The 25431-nt window shown below is 36.1% G+C and overlaps 1 protein-coding gene across 1 annotated transcript in view; it reads right to left on the bottom strand.

Moving 5' to 3' along the window:
- The window catches only part of LOC129247446 (uncharacterized), a 311844-nt gene extending 296286 nt beyond the window's left edge, over positions 1–15558 (bottom strand). The window contains exons 1-2 of the mRNA XM_054886576.1: positions 15538–15558; positions 9343–9570 (exon numbers count right to left, since the gene is read on the bottom strand). Coding sequence (XP_054742551.1) covers positions 9343–9570; positions 15538–15558 — 249 coding nt within the window. The remainder of the gene's footprint in view (positions 1–9342; positions 9571–15537) is intronic.
- Positions 15559–25431: the final 9873 nt, after the last annotated feature.

Genomic DNA, 25431 nt, shown 5'->3' with positions numbered 1-25431 from the left:
AATTTATTGAACCTTTAAGAAGTTTTTGCACAACATTAACTTGTTATGTACCTATGAAAGCATTAAAAAAATTTCCATCAGCTGCAATAACCTCCTCGAATGCTCATTATTCATATTGATTAAACTTTATTAATTGCAGCCTTCAGAGAAGAAATTATGTTGTCAAGATGCTTATTGGTTTCATGCACTACTACGCCCCATACATAGTAGTCTAGGAGATTAAGGTCTGGGTAGTTAGGCGACCATAACTTCGGGGTTACGCGGTCATGGAAATTTTCGGCCATCCAAACTTGTGTCGCCATTGCTTTGTGTAAAGGAGCAGAGTCTTGCTGCAAGATATATGAGCTGTCAGCACCTACACTATCTATACAAGTATCCACTACTGTCAATTGAACCCGGATATATGCGGCAGAAACCCTTGAATAAAGAGGTGTGGAGGCATGACATGTGCTTTGTTGCTCACAACACCTAAAAGCATAGCAGCGGCTGGAAACTTCGTGTGCATGACACCAGGAACCTCTGTAGAATTAGAGCATAGGCATCTGTCATGCTGTTCATGTCTGCAGTTGATCTTTTGCTCTTGACTGACATTTCTTTCATCGGAAAAAAACATAAAATCTAAGGCGTTTCAGCGTATATAACTTCGCTTAGAAGGCGTTTTGGTGGGATAACTCGCTATTCTCGTGTTTGTTCCGAAATAAACTGTCTTTCGCGCATAACGTAGGATTTAAATCGGAGATCTGCATGGACCACCCGACGAATAAGACCCTCAGAAGCATTAAACTCCCCATAAAGGCTTTCATTGATTTGATCAATCATCATTTCGAGGGTCCTGGTCAATGATCGCTTGCATTTGTTGAACAAATTCTGCAGATCGAACATTGTCAGGATGTTCCTCATGTGATTTGCGTTTTAGATTTTGCATCATCGCCAGATGTTTTTATGGCACAGCGAACCTTATGAATGATTGAACGGGGGCACTTAAGAAAAAATAGTTATTTATAATTGGTGTATTTGCCCTTCAGCGGCATTAAGTGCATGTCTCTTCATTTCTTGAGTTGAGTTGTAGTTCTCCGTATCTTATCGGAAAAATAATAAAACGAAAAAATTAATTTCAGTCACTTATACAGTCTGTGTCAGAAAGAAGGAACCGCGATTATTCATGAATTGTTACAAATATATATATTTAAAATTGGAAAGTATGTACGAAACTGCGAGTGGCAATTACTCAATAAGCGGTGTATGCTTCAAAGTTATCGAGTATAGCCTGGTATCTTCTGGGAATGCTTTGCACCAGCTTTTTTGCGTAGCTCGTCGATAAACAGGACTAGATTTTTCGAACTTAACGCACGAGTTGCTTTAAATCATAGACTGGCTTTCCGCAAAAATGCATTTTCATAACTACCTACATATTTTCAATGGGGTTGGGGTCTGGGGACTGGGAAGGCCAGTCCATTACTAGGACGCCATTTTCTTGTTTTGTTGTTTCTCAATGTGTTTTTCGGTAAGCAGTGGTTTTGATGATGTGAGACCGTAGGGTATGTTCGCCTCCTTCAGTCGACGTTCGATGGTGTTACTACTCACATCGATTCTCTTTTGCGTGCTTGGCGTAGTCGCAATGAAGGGCCCCGCTTAAAAAGTTGGACGATCTCTTTATCCTCCTTTTTTTGTCATCACTCGCCCCAAGCCGCGCTCGGAAAAGTCATCAACACTTTTGTACACTTTATACCGCTGATTCCACATCACAATAGACTTTTTTGATTTTTTAATCACTTTAGCAGCCGCGGCGTAAGATAATTTCGGCCCTTTCGAATGCGTACATAAAAATATCGCCTCGAAAAGCTGCGCGTACTTCTCACACATTTTTGTTTAGTTGCGTTTATGGGAAAGTTTCGCACGAGTGTTAGTGAGTTAGCATTGGCGTCGTAGCCCTTGAGTTGGACTTTTAGGCAGCAAAAAGCAGAACGAAATATATCTTGAAGTTACAAGAAAAAAAAAACTGTTCCTTTCTTCTGACACAGACAGTATGTATGTCCTCAAATACTGTATGGCCGCTGTATATATGTTATATATACACTGCTGATCTTAGGTTAGACGCACGTTTAGTTGCATACAACTTTGCTTCATATTTATTTATTAAAGACGATAGAAAAGAAGTTGATATGCAAAAACATTTCTTATTTAATGATACTTTAAATGTAATATTCAAATGATTATACATATTTAACAAAATTGTGTTTTTCAAACATTTTCTTAAAGCAACTCAAAATAAGGCTAATTTTTCTTGGTCATTAGAATAGTCGCACTTTGGCTTTTTAATTTTTGTAAGAAAAGTATTTGGATTTTAACTTTAATTACTATTTGATTTATTTGAAATAAAAAAAAATAATTTCAGTAATGAGTACTGCCTCCTTTGTTAGCAATAACTTCATAAATCCTGTCCTTCATGGAATGATACAAGGAATCTATGTAGTTCAAGGAAATCGCGCTACAAGCACGTTTAATATCAGCAGTTAATGTTTCCTTATCTTCGTATTGCTTGCCTCCTTCGTATACCTTCCGTGTTAGCCAGCCCAAAACATTTTCAATTACGTTAAGATCTGGAGAATATGGTGACCAGGGCATGATATTAACGTTTTGACTCGAAATAAAAGATTTTACTACTCGAGAGTTATGAATAGGAGCATTGTCTTGTTAAAAAATCCAAGGAATTGGTCGAAAGAGATCTTTTAATTTTGGAAATACGGACTCCAACAATGTTTTGAAGCGATCGCCGTTCATCTTTTGATCGATAAAAATCATGTCAATTGTTCCACCCCACACCATTATTCCCCCTTCTCGGCTATACTGGCGACTTAAATATAGCTCATCTTTCCGCAAATCGTGATAATAATATTGAAATCCATCAGGGCCATCTAAATTAAAACGTTTTTCATCAGTAAATACAACTGAACGCCAATCATTTATTCGAGTGTCAGATTGGACAGTCCACGTCATGTATTCTTTCGCGAATTGAAACCGGTTTTCTTTGCGTATTGCATTCAAAGGGGGTTTTTTCTTGATTTTTAGACGCTTCAGGTGTTCTGCATTTCTGATCGTACACTGAAAAGTTGATAGGCTTGCTTTTACTCCGGCCAATTCCTTGATCTTAGCAGCAGATTTAGTCGAATTCGAAGCAATTCTAACAATTTGGCGTACTGCTTGTTTTGATAGTGCCTTTTTTTCCCTTCGAAGTTATTTCCATATGCCTCTGGATCCTTCAAATATCTGTCAACAGTTCTGGAGCTGCGATTTATTTGTTTGGCATTGTTCTGATTGGACAGTCCTTGCGAGTTAAGAAAGTCTACTTTTTGACGTTCCAATGAGCTCATACCAGCAGCTTTTCCCATTTTTTTCTTCAAATGTAGCTCGAAAATACTTTATTTGTTTATTTTTGATATTTTTTCAATACGAAAGTTTACACTTGTCCACGCAATACGAAGAAATTTAACCTGCGTCTAATTCAATGACCAATCGAAAACACATGTGATTGCCATAGAAATTTCTATAATCTCCGAATGTACAGTTATTTTTTCGCAAATCAGCCAGCTGTCAGCATTTTTTTTTCGAAGAAGATTCGCACTTTATTAAGAAAAGCATTTTGGACAATTAGAATTGGCGTGTACACCCTTTTTGGGTATTTGACCGAGCTCCTCCTCCTATTTGTTGTGTGCGTCTCGATGTTGTTCCACAAATGGAGGGGTCCACTGTTTCAAGCCGGTTTCGAACGACAGATATTTTTTTTATTAAGAGATTTTTCATGGCAGAAATACACTCGGAGGTTTGCCATTGCCTGCCGAAGGGCGACGCTATTAGAAAAATGTTTTTCTTAATTTTGGTGTTTCACCGAGATTCGAACGTACGTTCCGAATGATAGTAACGTACAAATACACTTGATTTTAGACAATTTTTTCACAAAGGTGCTACGTATTTTTTTCCATACGGAGGGAATGCTGAAAACTAGCTCCCTGAGTTATAAGATTGCGTTCCCAAGAAAATTCTAAAAATTCTGGTTAAAAAGTTGAAGGTTGTTATGAAATTTTTTCGCAAGAAAATTCTGGTTAAAAAGTTGAAGGTTGTTATGAAATTTTTAAAAATTTTGCAAAATTGTCGTACAAAGTTTGAAACTTTGCATTTATTTTTATAAAAAAAGTAGTGATGTATTTTAAGTTTTAGTCAGAAGGAATCGTAGGGGAACTAACGAAAGTTGGTTAGGGCGAGTATTCAAAATATTTTTTTTTTTTTATTTAATGTATGGAAAATAACAATAAATTATTATTTTACAAAAAAAGGAGCACTAGCACTAAATTTCCATTTTTTGCCGGTGATAAATATTTTTTGTGTACACCAAAATGACTTTTGCCTCCCACGGTGAAGTACCATGTAAATATTGCATAATTTTGTATGCATTTCATGTTTTCGTCCGCGTTTTTTGCTCAGTTAAATGACAGCCATGCGAATACTTTTAATTAAAACTATTGAGTGACAGTTGTGAAGAATTATAGAATAAGCCTGCGCGTAAATATTGAATGTCTGCCACGTTGAAAACACATACACACACACACTCCAACTACCAACTGCAGGTAGAGCGCAGTGGTACATCTGCATACATAAATATTTGTATACAAACGTATAATTAAACAGATAATCTTATAGCGGCGTATGGGCAGATGATTAAAACCTTTTTATTCTCTTAATCATGTGGTTGTATATGTATGCATGTATGTGTATATTTATGCATTAAGTGTGCATATATGTGTGCATGTATGTATGTGTGTAGTGAAAGCTAGTGAAAAGTGTTAATTGATTTTTTATCGTTTTCGCTATTTTTATTGAGCGAAAGTATCGCTTTAAATGCCAGAATATGCTTTAAATGGCAAAATTAATTAACACTTATGGATACTAGCGCACATACACACACACACATGTGTATACACATATGGACTTGCATTGAATTAACATTAACACACAAGTTGAATGGCAACACTTACGTTCGCAGTATTTGAAAGTGACTGTGCAATTAATTGCGGCTTTTGTTCATAATTCAGGTTTACGTCCGTGTTTATGACATATAAGCAGAGGTATCCTACTCATCACTCCTATTTAAGTGATTTTCACTAAAGCATTTATTAAAGTGGCGTGAACCTCATATTGCTTTTTTAATGGTTAGTTCGTTTTTTGCCAGTCAGAAATCTCTCAGGCTTTTGGCAGTTACTTTTAATAATAAAAAGTTTGTTTTCAAAAACCACACTTTTCAAGCACAAAATCATAAGAAATGTATTTGAAAGGAAAATACTGCGCAAAATCTTCGGCCCGAAGCGAAATAAGCGAGACGACTATTAGCTGCGAAGCAACTCTGAACTGCTCAGTCTAAGCAACGGAAAAGATATAGTCAAGTTCCTTAAATCAAGAATTTGCTAAGCAATCAGTGCAAAATTGAGGGAGTTACATCACTTTTACTGAAAGAGGCTGTTCAAGGAAACTTGAAATTAGAGGGACTTTTTGTTCTCTCGATAGTTTTGTTGTTTTATAATCGACTTTCGTAATTGGCACACATTTGGAAAGGCTGGAACTTGTACAATCGTATGCTGAAATTTCAATTTCTCGCGCCCAAGAAACCATTATGGATTTTATGCCGATAGCGGAGCGAAAAAGGCGAATGCCGCGCAAAAGATAGCAAGGCTGCGTCGAAGATAATCTAGAAACGATAGAGAAGCCTGAAAAGAAAATTGGATCAAGCCAAAACCCAGCCCGGGTTGTAGCGCTGAGTGATGATGATGATGATGAGACAATACCATAAAAAAAAGCCAATTTGGCAGTCCCTATATAAATTGGACACCAAAAAATACTGCAAGGTTCTTTTTGCAAACAGTAATTTTTTCAGATTCGAATGCAAGGCAAGTGACAGTGATTGTGTGAAAAAAAACGTATATAAACGTTGTTTGCTTGTAAAACATTAGGGAATGTCAAAATAATTTAATAAAAAAAAACACTTTTCCGATATCGTCAAAAGTATTATTCGAGTATTTTTTCAAGAGTTTCATACCTTAATGTGATAATATGTATTAGGTGCGCAACTAAGTTCTCGCTGTTTTTTTTTGATGAAAAATCAACTTTATTCTGAAAAAATGGTTGCAATTGAATCATTGAAAGTATTGTCCATCGCTGGCTACTACTTTTTCATCCATCTTTCTGGTACATCTCGTATACCGTGGCGGTACCACTGTTCATCTTTTGAGGCTATCACCGGATCAAGCCATTTTTTGATGTCTTCATATGAATGGAGCTGCTGGTCAGCTGGACCATTTGCCATCGATCGGAACAGGTGATAATCGGATGGCGCAATATCAGGAAAATATGGCGCGTGGAGTAGTATTTCCCATTTCAGTCTTTCCAGGTAGGTTTTAACGGGTTTGGCCATGTGAGGCCGAACGTTGTCATGCTGCAGAATCACTTTTTCATGCCTCTCCGCGTATCGCGGGCGCTTCTCGCGCACTGCTTGGCTCAATCGCATCAGTTGAAAACCAGTGGTGGTTTCACTTGGTTTTAACAGCTCATAATAAATAACACCAAGTCCCACCAAATACATAGCATAACGTTCGCAGCGTGAATATTCGGCCGAGGCGACGACGTAGAAAAAGAAAGATACGATAAGAAATGGAAGGCTCGGTTTTTGCAACTATAAAAAGTGATCTGCAGTCATGAAATTAGCATGCAGTTCAAAATTCGTATTGTCAAATGCTACGTATGGTCAGTACTTTTGTATGCCATGGAGATATGGACTGTGCGCTGGATAGAAGCCTTTGAAATGTGGATATACGTTCCCAACAGTGAAGTCCTTCGCCTAATAAATCGGAGTAGGAAGCTTCTCACGGCGGTGAAATGAAGGAAAATAGCTCACTTAGTGCGTATTTTAAGAAATCGCAAGTACAGAGTGTTGCAACTAATCCTGAAAGGTAAAATAGAAAGAGGACAAATTTCATACCTATGAAATGAGACATTAAGCTATTAGTCCATAGATATCGCTAAGAGTATTTTTAAACCTTCCCAAATGTATTGTTTTTTTCGTCTGTCATCTGCAACAATATTCAGTTCATTGTTTGTTACGTTTCATACAACAATGCATTTTTGTCGCTCATGAAAATGTCGAATTTCCTGCCATCAAACTACGATTTGCGGACATCGTTGATTTTCGGTTATCAATTGAAGAAAAACGCTTCCCCCGGTTCAAAAAGTGATGAAAAATGGGTGTACTTCTCCAATCCCAAGCGTAAACGATCGTATGGTCCGCCCGGCCACAAGCCAAAAACAACGGCCAAACCAAATCGCTTCGGCCGCAAGGCAATGCTACGTGTTTTCTGGAATCAGCGTGGTATGATTTGGTACGAGCTATTAAAACCAGGTGAAACAGTTGACGATGCACGCTACCAACGACAATTGGCAGATTTGAATAGCGCTATACACCGAAAACGCCCAGAATATCCCGATTGGCGTCACAAAGTAATTTTTCTTGATGACAATGCACCGCCACATCGAACAAGAGCGACCCGGGAATTTGTGGAGACGTACGATTGGGAACCGCTGGTGCAAGCGGCTTACTCACCAGACTTGGCGCCATCCGATTATCATTTGTTTGCATCGATGGGCCACGCACTTTCCGATCAGCGCTTCAATTCTCACGAAGGAACCAAAAAATGGCTTGATGATTGGTTTGCGGCCAAAGGCGGCCAATTTTTTTGGCGCGGCATCCACAAATTGCCTGAGGGATGGGAAAAATGTGTCGCTAGCGATGGCTGTTATTTTGAAGATTAAATTTGAAACCAGTTTTTGTTAATAAACGTTTGAAAGTATATACGATCGCTTACGTTCGAAAAAGAACGTCCAAATAAAGAAGAAAAAGAATATATTATACAAATGTCCGCGACGGTTGTAAAACATGACATTTTCTGAGTGGCATTCCCTAGAACATGGCGATAAAAATCAACCAACTCGGTGTAAAAGTCCCGGATGTAATAAGGGACATGCCTATTTTACGTAGCATATGTGCTCCAAGTGAAATATGTAAAAAGCTTATCTTGAAATTAAATAAGCTATATTACCTCAAGCATATCAATCTGCAACATATCACTTATTTACAAGCAAACTCTAAGACCATTTACGGAATACAATTCTAGGGATGTGCTAGTCAAAAGAACAACACCTCTATCCAACGTCTGCGAAAAAAAATCTTGCGGAGCATAGAAAATGCGCTGAACTATATAAGAAATAGTTACCTTCATCGTGACATCTTGACATACCAACTGTGGCTGAAGTAATGAAGGAATTTGCCACGGCGCACAAGCAGCAACTAAAAAATCATACCAACGATGCAGCATCCAGTTTACTTCCGCTGAATTCTTCTTGAAAACGATTAAAATACACTCATAATTATTTCTTGAAACATTAATTATATCATCTTGAAATTATTTATTTAAACGGTGGATACTTTCCTTGGAAAAGCGTGCTAAAAGAGCGTGAAAAAAATATATGCGATATATGGTAAATTTCAGGGTAAGATTCACAACATAAAAAATCGGGTTAAATGAAAAAACTGTAAATATTATTTTAATATCAATTAATGGTTTCTTAGAGGCCTTCTTCGGGAATGCTGATATATTCATGCCCTCGCATAAGCCTTTGTGGACTTTAACAGATTTTCCATTTCCGTCCGTAGGCATGCATTCCCAAATCATAAAATTTCCTCTGTCACCTGCACTTTGCCTTTTTTTTTAATATTCATGGACATCCATCGGAACCAAATCGATCTATTTTTGTTTCAAGGAAAATTTTAATAATTAATTTATTTTTTTAGTTAGTTAAACATACAATTCGAACTTGAAATACTACTGAAATTTTATTTATTTATTTATATGGAATAATAACAATAAATAATTACATTATAGACAACTTCTACATTAAGGCAACTTCTGAAAGCAGCTGGGATATAGGCCTGCTACTGAAATTCTCTTTCACTATACACCCAATATTACATATTGCCTTTGCCGAATCACCGCTATGTCATGTTCAATGAGTAAACAATGCCTGCATTGCATAAACAAATGTTTCTCACAGAGCAAAAGCAGAGTAGCGCTCTCGAGGCGCTGTTTCTGTTAACAATAGAGCTCTGCAATATTTGGCGTTACATAAGTGTTCAACTATTAAGTGGGGCTTTCAAAGTGAATAAATGATAGTTTACTATTAAATCTAGTTTTTATTTGCGATAATTTGTTAGAAAAAAATGTATTTCAAGTACTTTTTACTCACCAATAAATTCAACGGTGGGTTTTCGTCGAATAGATGATAATTGGAGACCAGCGTAATATTCCCAATGCGCCCGCGTTCCACCATGCGGGTGATGGCCTCGCGTATGCGATTCGAGTCACCTTTTATGCCAAAGAAATGAAATGTGATGTCCAAACGGTCTGTACTATTCGAGATCAATTCTAAATCGCTGATTTTAGTAATATTGAAATTACGTAAGACGCGCATGAGCTGAAATGAAAGAAACCAAAGAAAAATTGGTCAAGAATAATATGCACAAATTCATTGTATAGTATTTAAGATTAACTGAAAGATATAGTCCAGAAAAAGAGACAAATTTATGAAAACTTTCTATCTTTACAAGGCAGAGATTTGACACGTTTGACACATTTCGAGTTGTTTTTTTTTACCATCAATTACTTTTATTTAGTCTATGGGAACTCTCTTTTCCCGCATTTATGTAAATATATAAGTAATACATTTTTGAAGTGAAACTTCTTAGGCGTCGATGGACGAGAGAGAATAGTGAGTAATACACCGGTCGACCCTTCTCCGTTTTTTGTCAATTTTATCTATTTGTATTCTCTGCAAATGTTGTGAATTTATTTAGATATACATTCTTTCTCTCTCTCTCTCTCTCATTCTCTCCCGGGTTTCTCCCTCTTTATTTGTCTGTCTTGAAAGTTTCACTTCTGTTATATGTACTACGCTAGTCGCCCTTTTTACTGATTTTCTGTTTTAATGCGTATATTCTGATGATAGACATCGAATAACATCAAATTATCCTTTCTTACTCGATATTGAAATCGACACTGACGGTGCTAAGATGAACTATGGCGTGGGAGCTGGTCTCTAATCGGAGCCGTTCTATTTATCGAAATCAATTCGACTTCCTGACTATGGCAGCGTGTTCCAGGCGGAACTTTTAGCAATCAGAGAGGTATGGAAATCACCAAAACATTACAAAGAAATTGGCGCAAGAGTAGCTATCTTGTCAGACAGTCAAGTAGCTATCGAGGCCTTAAATTCCAATTCCATTTATCCAAACTAGTTTTACAGTATAGAGAGGAACTAGGATTGCTTAGTCATAGGTTTCAAATTATTCTGAAATGGGTTTACGGTCATCCCTATGATAGAAGGTAATGAGATAGCAGATGAGCTAGAAAGAAAAGGTTCGGCACAGACATAACAGAGGTGGTAGCAGTTGCTATCCCATTCAACGCAATAAAAGCATCCATTGCTTCACATTACTATGATTTAGCCGAAAGAAGATGGAAGCAAATTACGACATGTATGATACTACAACAAGAAAAACATAGCTATCGCACAACATGCAGAGGACGAATTATCTGTTAGGATGCTTTCGCTGAAACATTTCACGCATCACTGCAATCCTTACAGGTCACTGAAAGGTAGAGGATCATGCAGCCAAACTTAACTCTCCTTTCAATCCCATCTGCAGAAGCCGTCTGGCGGAGGGGGTGAAAGAAAGTTTCTTCCACAACTTAAGCGAATGTTTCGTACTGCGATTCACCAACTTTTAACGAATCGACAATTGTTATTTTTGTCTACATTACTTGTCGATGGCACTTAGAATTGTGTTTTTCACAAACTTTTGTAAACTAACACTAAACAGCTGTCTTCATTTTTTTTTTCAAACTGCTAGAGAGTAGCACCTTTGTCAAATGAAATATCAAAATGAGCGCATCATGCGAGGAAGAATAACAAAAAGACAAATCTAGCCACGCTGTTAAATGAAATTTTGATTGTTTTTCGATTATATTTGCATAAGGTTAGGTTAGGTTAGGTTGAAGCGGTTGTCCTGTGGGACACACTCAGGCTCATAGCCCATTGTGATGCCGCGTGGGGAGCTTGTCCCTATCTCTCCTAAAACCAGTGTGTGTTTTTCAAAAATTTTAAAATATCTCTGATTTCTATAGTACTGAGGTCTTCTAGCTCATTAAAAAATTGTCTACCCAGAATAGTAAACCTGCGTCTGGATAGAGCAGGGCAGTGGCATAGTAGGTGCGAGATTGTCTCTTCCTCGTCCTCATCTAAACAACTTCTACAGAAGTCATGTGTTTGCACACCCATCTTTTGGGCGTGTCTGCCTATTAGGCAGTGCCCCGTTATGACTGAGATCAATGTGCTAAGACTGTGTTTATTTTGCCTTAGCAGAGATTCTGTGCGTTTAGCATTTAGAGTTGGCCAAAGTTGACGGGCGATTTTTGCACAAAGTATCTAAAATAAAATAACTGTTTATTTGAAATTAAAATTTACTTAAAACTTTTTACATATATAAAGCTTTAGGATATCATCGACAGCTTTTAAAGGGCGCCGCGCCGAAGCTAAGCAATTCAATCAAACATTTCTTCTGTCGCATGCCGCTCCACGTGGGCCATGGGAAACCTCTTCTTTCGCAAAACATGGAGCGGTTGATTGCATCTGCTACGCGATCTACGCTACGACTAATGGACGACTGCCTTATGGGTATAATCTCCATTGCTCGAGTACGGGCAGTGCAGCTAAAACCTAGTATTACTCCTAGTAAATCCAGAATTTCGAATTAGCTTGAAGGTTACAAGATTTACCCGTTTCTTCAGTCAAAATCGCAGTTATTCTGGAACGTCGAAGATGACTATCAAGTTGCGAAATTAGGTGCTCGGAAAAATTTTTAGTTAAAAGGAATGTTTATTCGAATTTCCCTGCAGCCAAGTGGAGAGTACTGTCCGCATCTCGGAGCAAACATCGTTTCACTCTTTGAGGGGTCACTACCCCCTCTCGATGCGAAAAGTCATAAGTCCAATACTCGAAAGACATATTCCCGTTGTTTTAGTAAGTTTTTGTTAACATAATTTCACAGGTTTAGTGCAAACCACTAATTCTTTTTTTCTCGTTTAATTTAACTGCAACAAAATTGTTGTCGTTTCGTTTGCGATAGGCGACAGGTTGACCAAACAGCTGATTTTGTCTCACCGATCTTCATTATGAAATTGGTTAACGAATAGCGAAATCGTTAAAATTGTGGTTAATGCAATGCGAATTTCGTTAAAATTTGTTAGTTAATCCCACTACAGGTCTTTCGGAACGCTTTTCCTACAGCAAATAAATGAAATCTTAGACATAGAGATAAAACGTTAAAAGTTTGCTGTCATACTTGGATCTCACGAAATAGATCAGACTAAAAACTAAAACACGCAAAAAAAACAACAACAAGACTTCACACCAGAACAGCGGTAGTAAAACGGCAATGGTTGCTAATTACCATTCTTTTTTTTCACAGCATTACGACGCGGGGTACGTCAAATTTCCCTCACAAATCTTCTTCAAAGCGATCAATCTTGAGTTTTTGCTTCATAGGATTATTTCAGTAGAAATACTCAACAACTTCAAAAACAACAACAACATAGTTTATTAAAATTGAAAGTTTACGTTCCTCTGTTTTACGTCGAAAAGTTCTGCAATGTGAGAGATTCTATGCAAACATAAGAAAATCACCAAGAATATTCGTTTTTTTTCTTATTTTACATTTATTTTTTTACTATTATTATTTGTTAATCTTGAACTAAAAAGCCTCCGATGTACCAATAAAAAATTTTCTGATTGCAATTTGCAATCAAATTATAGAAAAATTCTTGAAAAGAGAACAAAAAATTCCTCTGGTTTCTACAAAATCAATCAGTGATCAAAAAAATTATTCTTTCCTCCAAAAGAAAATAAAATTTGTCATTTCCAACCCAAAAGAAATTAAAATTTGTCATTTCGAAATCCAAACCCCAAAATCATGTTGACCGGTGCAATTGAATGCAATTTCTTCACCCTTAAATCTACAGTGTCTGCTGAATAATATAATCTTTTCACAGCTTTTGAGTTTTCTTTTAATTTAAATGAAATCGACTAAGCCTCCTATATTTTTAATAACACAAAATTCATCTGCTGTATTTGTTTTTATTTTACTAAATTTTCCATTACACAATTTCTGGCTGATACTTGCTTTAAGAGCCCTTAAACCATCTTACGTACATACGAAACGAATAAAATTAAATTATATTTTTCTTCGAGCAAAATGACAAATCTTGCCGCTTCGTAGGTTGAACTCAATGATCCTTTCATCACCAGAAATTAATGTTAATACATTCAGGCAAATGGGGCCATTGAGGATTAAACATGCATAAAAAGAGTATGTGGAAGAGATCAAAACGAAAAATAACCGTATTAGCACGAAAATGTAAACATATGCATAACAACAAATATGGAAACATGAAAAGCATCTCCACAGTTAAGTAAGATTATAAGTGCATGAGTAAGTTGTATGTTAAGTTGTAAGCAGGCGAATGTTCGTGTGCATGTATGTGGTTAGCAAGCAGCTTAGTTGAATAAGGTATACCAAAAGAAGCAAAAACAACAAAAATTAAGTTACGTTTATGCCACAAATCTTTTTAACAGGTGTAAACCGAAAACAAAGAAGACACAGCACAAAAAAAAATATGATAATGCTTAAGTATGTAGACTGGTAATGGTGAGAAATATGGTGTGAGTAGGTATGCAATCTTTATAGGTATTTCAGTATTATCATAAATGGGGTGTGTCAGCAATATATACGAATGATAAAAAAAAAATAAAATACAAATCAGCGGCACGTCCTGTGCGCAAATATTTAAAGTGAACTACAAGGGAATAAAACTTTTATTTTAAAACTGTTATTTTTTTATCAAGGCTCTGACGACGCCATGTTGCAGAACCAAACTAGTAAACTCCTGTAAGGAGGAGATCAAATCTCTTGGGTGTGCAGGTAACATTTCTCTTATCTGGGTTCCAGGACATAGGAATATAGAGAGAAATGAAATTGCTGCTGAGGTTGCCAGGACGGGGGTTGAATTGGCCTCAGAGACCTCATATCTGAGCATCGGCATCCCCCTGACAGTTATTAAAGGGGCATAGAACAAGTTATTTCTTAGGAAAGCGCAGAAAAAATGAAGCTCCATTTCCTCATGTGCTATTTCGAAAACTCTTTGGCTCCACTACAATATACGGATGACTCAGAGAGGTCTCGCCATTAAATTTCCAAACTCTATGTTTACCGGTCACTGGACGACCATTTAACCCCCATTGCCGGAGCTGTGGGGACCTTTCAAAGAAGGAGACTGTTGAGCACTTTCTCTCTGTAAATGTTCGGGTTTGGCAGCTAGACGATTAAGTTCACTGGGTGCTCCTTTTTTCCACAATCGGCGGCAGTGCTCCAACCTAACCCCATCAATCTTCTCTTTTACATCAACAGCTCTGGTTGGCTGTGGATGTGTGCCCGTTGGAGGACTCATAATGGTATCAGAACGTCAATTTGGTGCTACTTGAGGAGTGTCAGACTGGCACTTCAACATTCCACCTACCTACCTACGTGCCTTATTTTCTATTGTATATTTATCTGATACCCGTAGGTACCAATTTTAATACAAGAATGATACCCAGTTCTCTCCAGTTGAGACTTCTTTTAATAAAATAACTGAAATGTTTTAAATTTTAAGTTTTATTTTTATAAAAATTACAATAAAATGTTTTCAATCATTCTGTTTTTTATCTAAAAACATTAACTTTTTTACTTCATGTACCAAATTTAATGTAATTCCAAAATTCTTCGAGAAAAATAATTAAGGGGTTACATACGCGCAGAATTTTCAAAATATCGATTTTTTTCTAACAGTTCTTATTCTTTATAGTTCTAGGCGTATTTCTGTGGAAGTAGATTGTATAAACTCCCCATTGATCCAAATTAGGGTAGAAAATGTAACTGCCCGACGGGAGTTTAATGCGCACAGGTAGCTGTCCTTCATTTGAGGCAGCTGGCCATTACTTTCGGAGAAAAAAATAAACAACAACAATTGCTCACTGATCAGGAAAGCATATAATATGAAGCTGGAATGGGAGGTTAGACGTAAGTTAACAAAATAAATTAAAAAAATAATTTTAAGTTCTTGCTTTTAAAAACCTCGTTTTCTTTAGCAACTGAAAGTCGTCGGAGAAGTGGTGCGGTTGAATGTTCCACATTAAGCAGTGCGAAGCGCGTCGCAATTCGTCAGGCGATGGTGAAGTGGTAGTGAATGTTGACTTCTTCCTGGATGAGTCATGAAATCTAAATAACCAGGCGACTAGGCGCGCGACCTCAAGCGAAATGCATTTGAAGGTTTCAACTCTCGAAATTACCTTTTCCGACGCGATCTGCATTATAGAGTTTTTAATATTTTTTGAAGCAGTTTTTTTTAAATACTCGAAAGTTTTTTCTCTATAGTTTGTCGAGCCAAATTTTTGATATTTTTATTTACAAATTTTATAAACATAATTAAAGTGTGAAATTTATGACGTAAAACCCATACTTTTTTTAAAATGCCGTAAATTGCAAAATTTTTCGAATTTCAAAAATCCGGCTTAACCGAGTATAACTACAACTTGATTTTGCAATAATTTTTATACTTTTTACAGATCCATCAACATTTCAAGGAGAAATGATGCAGAACGTGGAACAACTTTTTTTCATTGTACTTTGAGGCACGTGAGTTTTTATGTACTAACTTTTGTAAAGAAAAATTAAAATATATTTTTTATAAATTTTGAGTACTAATAAACAATGTGTAAAATTTTGTACATTTATTTCTATTGTTATACCTTCTGAAAACAGTTTTTCTTTTAGCGCATTTTTTGGTGCTGTTGGACGCATGTAACCCCTTAAGAACGAAGCAAGATAATAGTAAAACCATAAAAACTGCAGGGAAAATTAAAGAAAGGGAAAAGTACACATTTATATTTTGTTTGAAACTCTTTTTGCTTTATTACTGCTGCACTTGCATTGGCAATAGGCCACTTCCTTTCGCCAGGCGCTAGCAAGTGGCGAATAGATGAAGCAACTGGAAGCGAATAAGCATATCTTGGCAACGCTGGAATAGAGCTGCCTAAAATTATACTTGTTTGTAAAATAGTGTGTTATACCAGTTTTAGGAGATATAACCATACCCGTGAGCAGTGAATCTTGCTCGATAACTTTGTTGTTGCTTTCATGCGCAAATTTTTCATCAAGTACGCCCAGTAGAGAGTTAGAGAGCAGAGAAGTGGCGAATAGAGGAGGCTTATTATTAAACCTCTACAACGTTCAACAGACCTGGATTTCCGTGCTACCTTGTCCTTTTCAAATAACCGATCCAAATGTGTGATATTCAGCGTACTGCGTGAATTTTTTACGTCACTCGAAAGACGTTCTATTGAATTTAACCATTGAGTAAGTATAACATAGAGTCACAATCTCGAACAAAAATAATTTTGTAAAAAGTGAAACAAGTTGCGTGACTCATTTTTACGAAGTATGAGAATAATTCGGTATCAGCAGGCTAAGGTAGACTAAGCAGGAAATTGAAAAATATAGCTAGCTGTGGTGCAAATACAGCACATGTTTTAGAGCTCAGTTGATGTGTGAGTTCGATTTGTAAGTTTGATGCCTGAGGTCGTTCTGATACTTGCAGCACGCTGGTGGCTACAATATTTTATTGCTTCATTGAGTAAGTATGATGATATTTCATATGCACGAACATACATACATACATATCTCTTTATAATGACAAAAATGTGAAATGGTGAGAATTATGAAATTTGTATAAATCTGAATCAGAAGAACTTGGAATTAATAGCCTTATAATTGATAAATGTGTTTTATCTACGCCTGGCTTGTTTATTGGTGAGTACTGGGAACATAGAAATCAATTATAAGACTTTTTCGTCCTAGTGCTTCTGTGGAAGCACTGCTCCTGGGCCATTAAAAAAGTTCGGTGGCCCAAGTAACTTTGTCGTATTGGATCGTATTTAATTCGAATTTCAAAGCGTGTCGACGGTTCGACTCAATGCATAAAGATATGCCAATCATCGTGCCGAGCAGTGATGGTTTTGTTCGCTAAAAAAAAGAGTAAACTCTCATTATAAACAGTGAGCAAAAATAAATGAATTTTAATAAAAATTGTTTCCTTAGTAAGCTAGACTACGCTGAATCCTTGACATTCGGGTTTGTTTATTTGGCTTATCATAGCTCTTATATTTTCTATGAAATCAAGTCTAAAATGAAGGTTAAAATGTGTTTTCTTAAACATTTCAACAATCCAAATACGTCTATATTTCGGACAATAAAATATTTTATTTGTGTCCGCGAAGAAGACACTGTACGACGCAGCCAAGCAAGTTCTACGTCGAGCGCACCGAAAAATGTATGTGTAAACAGAGGTACACTACAGCAAAAAAAAGCCAGTCTGATTTCAAAGTAAATTTCTGACTTCACGGCTACATTACTTATTTCGTACAGTTTTTGTTAATTGGATAATCCCATACGTGAGGATATATCTTTATTAGGTATTTCTCTTCCACAAGAAAACAAAAAGGAATGGATTTTAAATTTCCAATAGTACTAAAAATTCGAAGACGTAAACTTGTTTTAAGCTAACGGCGGCTTTTGTTTACGAGTACATCATTAGTGTATGCGTCTGTGCGTACTTGACACACAGTAGCTAAAACAACCTCCATCCACTACGACTGTCGCCATTCTGTCGCGCATTTAGAAGACATATTTACGTACATATGGATATGCATACATAGCAAGAATGATAGAAACAAGCTGGTGCCCATCAGAGAGTGCGTGACGTCACTTTTGCCAAGTGATGCAGTGTTGCCAACCATTTGCTCTTCACAATAAATTTAATGTTTTTTTCACAGTAAAAATAAGCAATAAAAAACCAGAAAATACTAAAGAAACCATAATGACATTTTTAAAAAACGAGTACCTTATCTAGTTACATAACCTTAAATATAGCAAATAATTCGTTTCCTTAACAAAAAAGTTTCTTTTAACAAAAAAAAAACTTAGAAATTAAATTGTACATATCCTTAGTACATTTATTTAAAAAAAAAACGCACATTTTAAAGACAATTTGTCGCGAATACAAAGTTCTTTAAGTAATTCAATAAAAATTTGGTATTTTATTTTCTTTAAATGGGCATTTTAGTGCGTTTTAATATCCAAAGCTAGGCAACACTGCAGTATCGAGAGAGGGATTTGACTGCTGAAAGCAGAAGAACACCAACAACAACTGCAATACTTTTAATTAGAACAGGTTAGAAAAATGTCATGAAGAAAGAACTAAAACTCCGAGACTCAATAACAAAAAAAAAAAAACAAATGCTAAATCAAATTACGAAAATGGTAATCTGGCCATACTGGCGCTAAAACGACGTAACTTATTGTCAAATTCGCTGGGAGAAAAGTAACGGTACCACGATAGGCGCCATATCATTATTCTTTCCATAATGCATACATAGTATGTACATACGAAGATGCCGGCACTTCCCACGACAAAAATTGACGGCTCACCAAATATTTTTGGCTTCTTCAAGAGAAATAGACTTACGGACCGGAGTCTTGACGTTGCTTCACAAATGGAGGGACCTACAGTTTCAAGCCGACGCCGAACGGCAGATATTTTTTATGAGGAGCTTTTTCATGGCAGAAATACCCTCGGAGGTTTGCCATTGCCTCCCGAAGGCCGACCGCTATTAGAAAATCTTTTTGTAATGTAAGGTAGGTATAAATTTATCTACTTTTATGCGACATAAATAGCTAAATAAAATAACTACAAAATATTGTATGTAAAAAAATATATGTCCATTCGTTTACTGTACGCTTGCTCAGTGCTCAGGTACAGACAAATCGACGCATTCGCATGTACTTCGTGTCGATTTCTTTTTGTGTTTACGAGCAAAGACTTCGTTTATCGCATCTCGAACTTGTTAGAACGGTTCGCCCTTTCTCTTGTTTTCATCAATATGCCCGTTTGCCAAAAGTTGAGTAATTGTGACTCTATCTTATTACTTCTTCAATGATTTAACTCAACACTCGAAGATGCCCAATCCAGAATAGTCATGGAATTGTCTTTGAAAAACTTTTTTGCCACACGAGAAGTGTGTGCCGGATCATTGTCATATTGAAATTTTCAAATCACCGGTAAATTCTCTTCCGAATTACATTTTGAAGTATCTGAACGCACGTTTCTTAAGTTCAACAAATTATTTATACACGCGTTAAAATACTGGCAAATTAAATTGACAATTTTTGTGTAGCTTAGGAAATAAGATTTCGTACTGAAACACTTCTGAGAACACTTTGTGATTTCTTCGTTCATCTAGGCTTTTTAATGCATACTTAGATTTTTTGATTTGAATAGAAAAGCGATCTAACAATATTTAAAAAACTTCAGCATAGGATAATTTGTGTAGAAAAACATTTTAGTCCAGAATGACTCAGTTTGTTTAAAAGGAAATTATGGGTGAAGTTATAAAAATCTTTATTTTATATATTTCCTACCCATTATCGATTCGCACCCCTAGGATTTCTTCTCATATCTGCTCGGTTGCAAAATTTAAGCACATCACTATATTTTTTATAAAAATATTGTTCATACTACAATAAAAATCACTTAATGAAAAATTTCTACAATTTTTACAAGAATTTTCAAAACTTTGCCAAAATTTTCAACCTTTTCAGCAGCATTTTTGGAACTTTTCAATACAACTTTATAGCCCATTGAATTTAGTGTTAATTTTTGGCAATTTATGCTTTGTTTTTTATATGGAACAAAAGGCATGTCCTCTCAGCGCCAGTAAAATATTATTTAATGCCCATTATAAACAGTGAAACATATTACAAATTTTTCGATAATTCGATTTTAAGTAATGAGTTTCATAATAATAAAAAAATTAAAAGTATTAATGTAAAATTAACGTTCCGTTTGTATAAAATGCAAACAAATGAATAAAAACCTTTTTGACATTTTTTTTGTTGCGAAATTATTTTAGATTTTATATGCGTGACCGCATTGTCATCACCAGATAAGCGATCCTTCACACATATTTAGGTATTTTAGCCGACACTCTTTAATTGTTTCCGCTTCAAATTACCGACAATCATTCCTGCTGTTTATAAAATTTGACAGCAACTTAATTAGCTGTCAATTAGCAGGTCTGCGGTCAATGGCTTAGTTGTATTATATTGCTTTTAACTCACTCACTCACTCGCAACTAAATTAGCTTTCCAGTCAAAAAACTAATTTTAGTTGAGAAGCAGGCCGTTAATCCTGGCAAGAGGAGCAATAGCTTCTTTTTTTTTTGTTACATAAATAATAATTTTATTATTATTTTACATTTACCGAAAAAATGAAATCTAATTTGATGGCAACTTAATTAGCTGTCAGTTAGTAGGTTTTGGGTCAATAACTTAACTCAACTGAGGTCGCAAAATTTTTTGGAATTAAAGCAGCTCGTCAGCAAGTAATTGGAGTTGCGTAATTTTTATAATGTTTTTTTTTGTTTGTTTGTTGAACAACTGGAAATTGTTTTCTATATTTTAGTTTTGCTCTTTGACGTAGGAATTTCGGATACTAGCGAGTTTAAATAGACTAACAAAAGGACATGGTTTTGTGTCTTCGTGTTCACTAATTCAAACTCTCTATTCGGGATATATCCTTAACTTTCATATACCCACGCGTGAGACTGATCATCAACATTCGCATCTTTTTTGGTATACCGGAAAAGCCAGTATATTGGAATCACTTTTAGATGCGCTATTATTGGTACACTTCAATTTAGTGCAGTGACAAAGTTCGCGCAATTCAGACCAATTCGCGCATACAAGTAGATCTTACATTTTTGCGCAAGTAATATTTAAAATTATTTTGTATTATTCTTTATTGTTGTACTGTAGCCAATATCTGAAATTTACTTACAGTTTACATTTCGACTTAAAAATAGATGATAAACATTTATTTAGGGGGAGGTTGAGTATATTTCTGACTCTGAACATGAAACGACGAGGTTCAAATTTCTATTCATGTAGATATAGTAAATAGTGATAAAGAACAAGAATGTGATTCAGATAGCGAATTGGACGTTCAAGGCAGCTTTAGTAACTTCATTAGTAAAAATAACCGAAAAAATAGAGCGAGAAATATTTTGGTTTGGAACACGCCTGATTGCTGCTGTAAACACACTGAGTTGCCATAGTTTATATTTTATATTTATCTTGTATTTAGAATTTGTATTTATTTTATCTTGGTTTCTTTGAAATTGTGGGATTTTTTGGGGTAGTCAGAGTTTTCAAAAACTTGAGTTTTTTGCATTTTCTTAAAGTGTAATATCTTAAAAATATTGTGTGAAAATTTGAATCTGATAAATACTTTTCGAGTTATTCAACAATTAACAAAGGGCGCTCGGGCGCTCCGGAGCGTTCGCAAAATTTTTTTCTCAAAACAATGTTTTTTAAGCTGGTGATCACTATTATTTAACAACCGCTTGGTAGATTTCAATAAAATTTACACTGCATTTTAAAAACATAAAAACTCGTGCCTGATGCAAAATTTTGTTTTCAAAACTTTCGATTTTTTTAAACAATTAATTGCTGGTTTTTCTCGAAAGTCTGAAAAATATTTCTTGAGGCTGCCATATTGTTAATTTTGCAAAAACAGAAACAAAAAAGCTTCGATTAGGGCTGAAGATTATCTATTAATAAATCTAATTTCTCTTTTCCGATTGATTTTAGGTGAATCTCCAAGAACTTGTGATGATCACCGCAAGGGACTTCTGGAGAAATGGGCTCCACATAAACAGCGATAAATTCCCAATATTACAGCTTCTACAGCCCATTAACCAGGTAGAGAGCGGTCTGCGCGCTCCTGTGCCTCTAACTTTAACCTTATTTATCCTGAAACGACTTTTTTCGGCACGGCGGGGATGAAAACAAAAAAACTATTCAACCGAATCACTTGAAATTTGGATATGTTGTTCACAACATGTATCGCTATAGTCGGAACTAGAATCATAATTTTATTTAAATAATTTCCTATTTTTTAAACTTTAAAACTAGTGACAAAAACCCGATTTTACGAACTTTTTTTCAAAAGTGCGCCATTTTGTCAATTTTTCATTTTTTCGATTTGTTCGAGTTCCGACCATAACTGCACTCTTTCTGATTAAGAATCTTCTTGAATTTTGTGTTTCAGATGAGTAGAAGTCTCGAAATTATCTACGCCGTCCGGGCTCGATTTTTCGAAAGGGTCATCCTCAGCGGCATTTTTATAATAATAAATATTGTTTCAGAAGTAAAAAAAAAAATTTTTTTGTATGCTCAATAAACGTACTAATAAGCTTGAAAAGTTGAAACATCGCTTTTTACATTTTTATGGCAAAAAAAAAAAATCGTGAAGATAGGTGAAATTTTCGTGCTCTAGACCACCGGGTACCCTTAAGAGAGTAGCGACAGTAAATAATAGGTCTATCGATAAGTTCGTGCGGTTTTACAACAGATGGCGTAACTTGATTATTATTCCATCGATCCACATTTCCAAACATTCATTGGAGAGCTACTGTCGTAAGGCACAAACGTCAGTATAAGTTTTTTATTTGAAGCGTAAACAACAATATTTTTACCACACTTGAAAATGTCGAATTTCGTGCCAAATAATGTGTTTTTGCGGGGAATTTTTTAATATGAAGAAAAAAGCAGCCGAAAGTCATCGTATCTTGGTGGAAGTTTATGGTGAGCATGCTCTAGCTGAGCGAACGTGCCAGAAGTGGTTTGCACGCTTTAAAAGTGGTGATTTTGGCTTGGAAGACGAAGAACGCGAGGGTGCGCCGCCAAAGTTCATGGATACCGAATTGGAGGAATTGCTCGATCAAGATCCGGCTCAAACGCAAGAAGAGGTTGCAAAAACTTTGGGAGTTGATCAATCAACCATTTCCAAACGTTTAAAAGCCATGGGAATGATCCGAAAGGTAGGCCATTGGGTGCCGTATGAATTGAAGCCAAGAGACGTTGAACGCCGTTTTATGGCATGCGAACAACTGCTTCAACGGCACAAAAGAAAGGGTTTTTTGCATCGAATTGTGACTGGCGATGAAAAGTGGGTCCATTACGACAATCCAAAACGTCGGGCAACGTATGGATACCCTGGCCATGCTTCAACATCGACGTCGGCGCAGAATATTCATGGCCTGAAGGTTATGCTGTGTATCTGGTGGGACCAGCTGGGTGTTGTGTATTATGAGCTACTGAAACCGAATGAAACGATTACGGGGGATGTCTACCGACGACAATTGATGCGTTTGAGCCGAGCACTGCGAGAAAAACGGCCGCAATACGCCGATAGACACGACAAAGTTATTTTGCAACATGACAATGCTCGGCCACATGTTGCACAAGTGGTCAAAACATACTTAGAAACTCTCAAATGGGATGTCCTACCCCACCCGCCGTATAGTCCAGACCTTGCGCCATCCGATTACTATCTCTTCCGATCGATGCAACATGGCCTGGCTGACCAGCACTTCCGTAATTACGATGAAGTCAAAAAATGGATCGATTCGTGGATTGCGGCAAAACCGACCGAATTTTTCACAAAGGGAATCCGTGAATTGCCAGAAAGATGGGAAAAAGTAGTAGTAAGCGATGGACAATACTTTGAATATTAAATTTGTAACCATTTTACGTCAATAAAGTTTCAAATTTCGAAAAAAAACCGCACGAACTTAAACATAGTCCTATTACATAGTTTTATCTTGCAATGTTCTCTTCTGATAAAAAGTGATCTCTTCACCAATATATTTCAATTTTTTTAACATTATTTCCCAGTCGGTCAGCTTGAGGGCTCTTTTGAGGTTAATAAACATCGCTACTACTTGCCTCTTGGAATTGAGACCTTTTTTCCAACGGCGATAGGCAGATTTCTATCGTTGACCGTTAAGCGTTAAGGTACGCGCAGTTTCGCCTGAACATTTTGCCTTGAAACCGGATTGCTACTATGTGTGAATACTATTGCACAATTTATTGGAAATATTATCAATATAGTGTATTAGTTTAAAAATTTCCACAAGTTCTGCTGGATGATGAATTCTATTTCGAACTGTATTTCGTGTATCCGATTAAAACTTAAAAATTCTTCGCCCAGACTGCAACCGTCACTTGAGATTTTGAAAATTGTGTGTCCCATTTTTCATCGGCGAGCTCGAAAAGAGCAGAATAATAAGTTTTAGCAGAACCAGGTAAATTTTTTATACTTTTGCGTTGGTTTTGTTTACTTTAATATACTAAGTCAAGTATGACCTCCTTTGAAATGTAGTTGTAAAAGATCTGATAAAATTATTTAGTTTATTTCATTGCCAAACATTTTCTCTCAGAATCGTTTAAATAGAGAAAATCGATTTATTCGTTCGGTGAGTCTAAAATGAATTCATTAAATTGCACAATGCAAGTAAATTGAAGTTCGATTACTTGCTGGATATCCTCCTATTCAATTCTAATTATGTCAGTAGAGACGAAATGATTTTCATTTTTCTTTTCTCCGTTGAGTTTTTTTTTTTTACAAATATTTACCAATTCTGCAAATTAGACAGCATGTTGACATTTTCCAAGCAATTTAGCACAGCAAAACCAAATGAAGTAAATAAAGAAAAATGCTAGTCTGCGTCTTTTATGGCATAGGTATGTATGTATGTGTGTAAGTATGTGTATGCGCAGACATTCCCCAAAGGTGCAGACTCATTTGAGTGCTCCCAGTGGCCAACTAAATTGCCTTTGATATAAATCAAATACTGAACGCTACAATGCTTTCGAACTTGCCCGTAACGGAGAGGAAGAAATGACCTCAAACTTTTAAGATTTAACAAAGTGGTTATTAAACTTAAAAAATTCGCAGAAGCTGCGCGGCTGAAAGGAATGCATACATGAAAAAAAGGAAAATAGCTTCAAAAAAAAAAAAAAAGTAAATAAATAACAGAAAAAAAATAATAAAAACCAAAGAATGCATACACAAAAATTTCCAGCAAAAGTAGCAAATAATTTGAAAAATGTCTGTTAAGCGTTAAATGTGCAAAGGCGAACGTGAAAAGCACACTCACGGGGGATACGTAAAGCATTCACTACTGCTCCTCGCTTTCCACCGGCAAATATTAGCCAACTCATAGTCGAAAGTATGCAAGTCGTCACATCTTCGCTGTCACGTTGTATTCATTTTCGAAATGTAA

Source organism: Anastrepha obliqua, chromosome 5, assembly GCF_027943255.1.
Source record: "Anastrepha obliqua isolate idAnaObli1 chromosome 5, idAnaObli1_1.0, whole genome shotgun sequence".
NCBI lineage: Eukaryota > Metazoa > Arthropoda > Insecta > Diptera > Tephritidae > Anastrepha > Anastrepha obliqua.
This window is presented reverse-complemented; position numbering and strand designations above follow the sequence as displayed.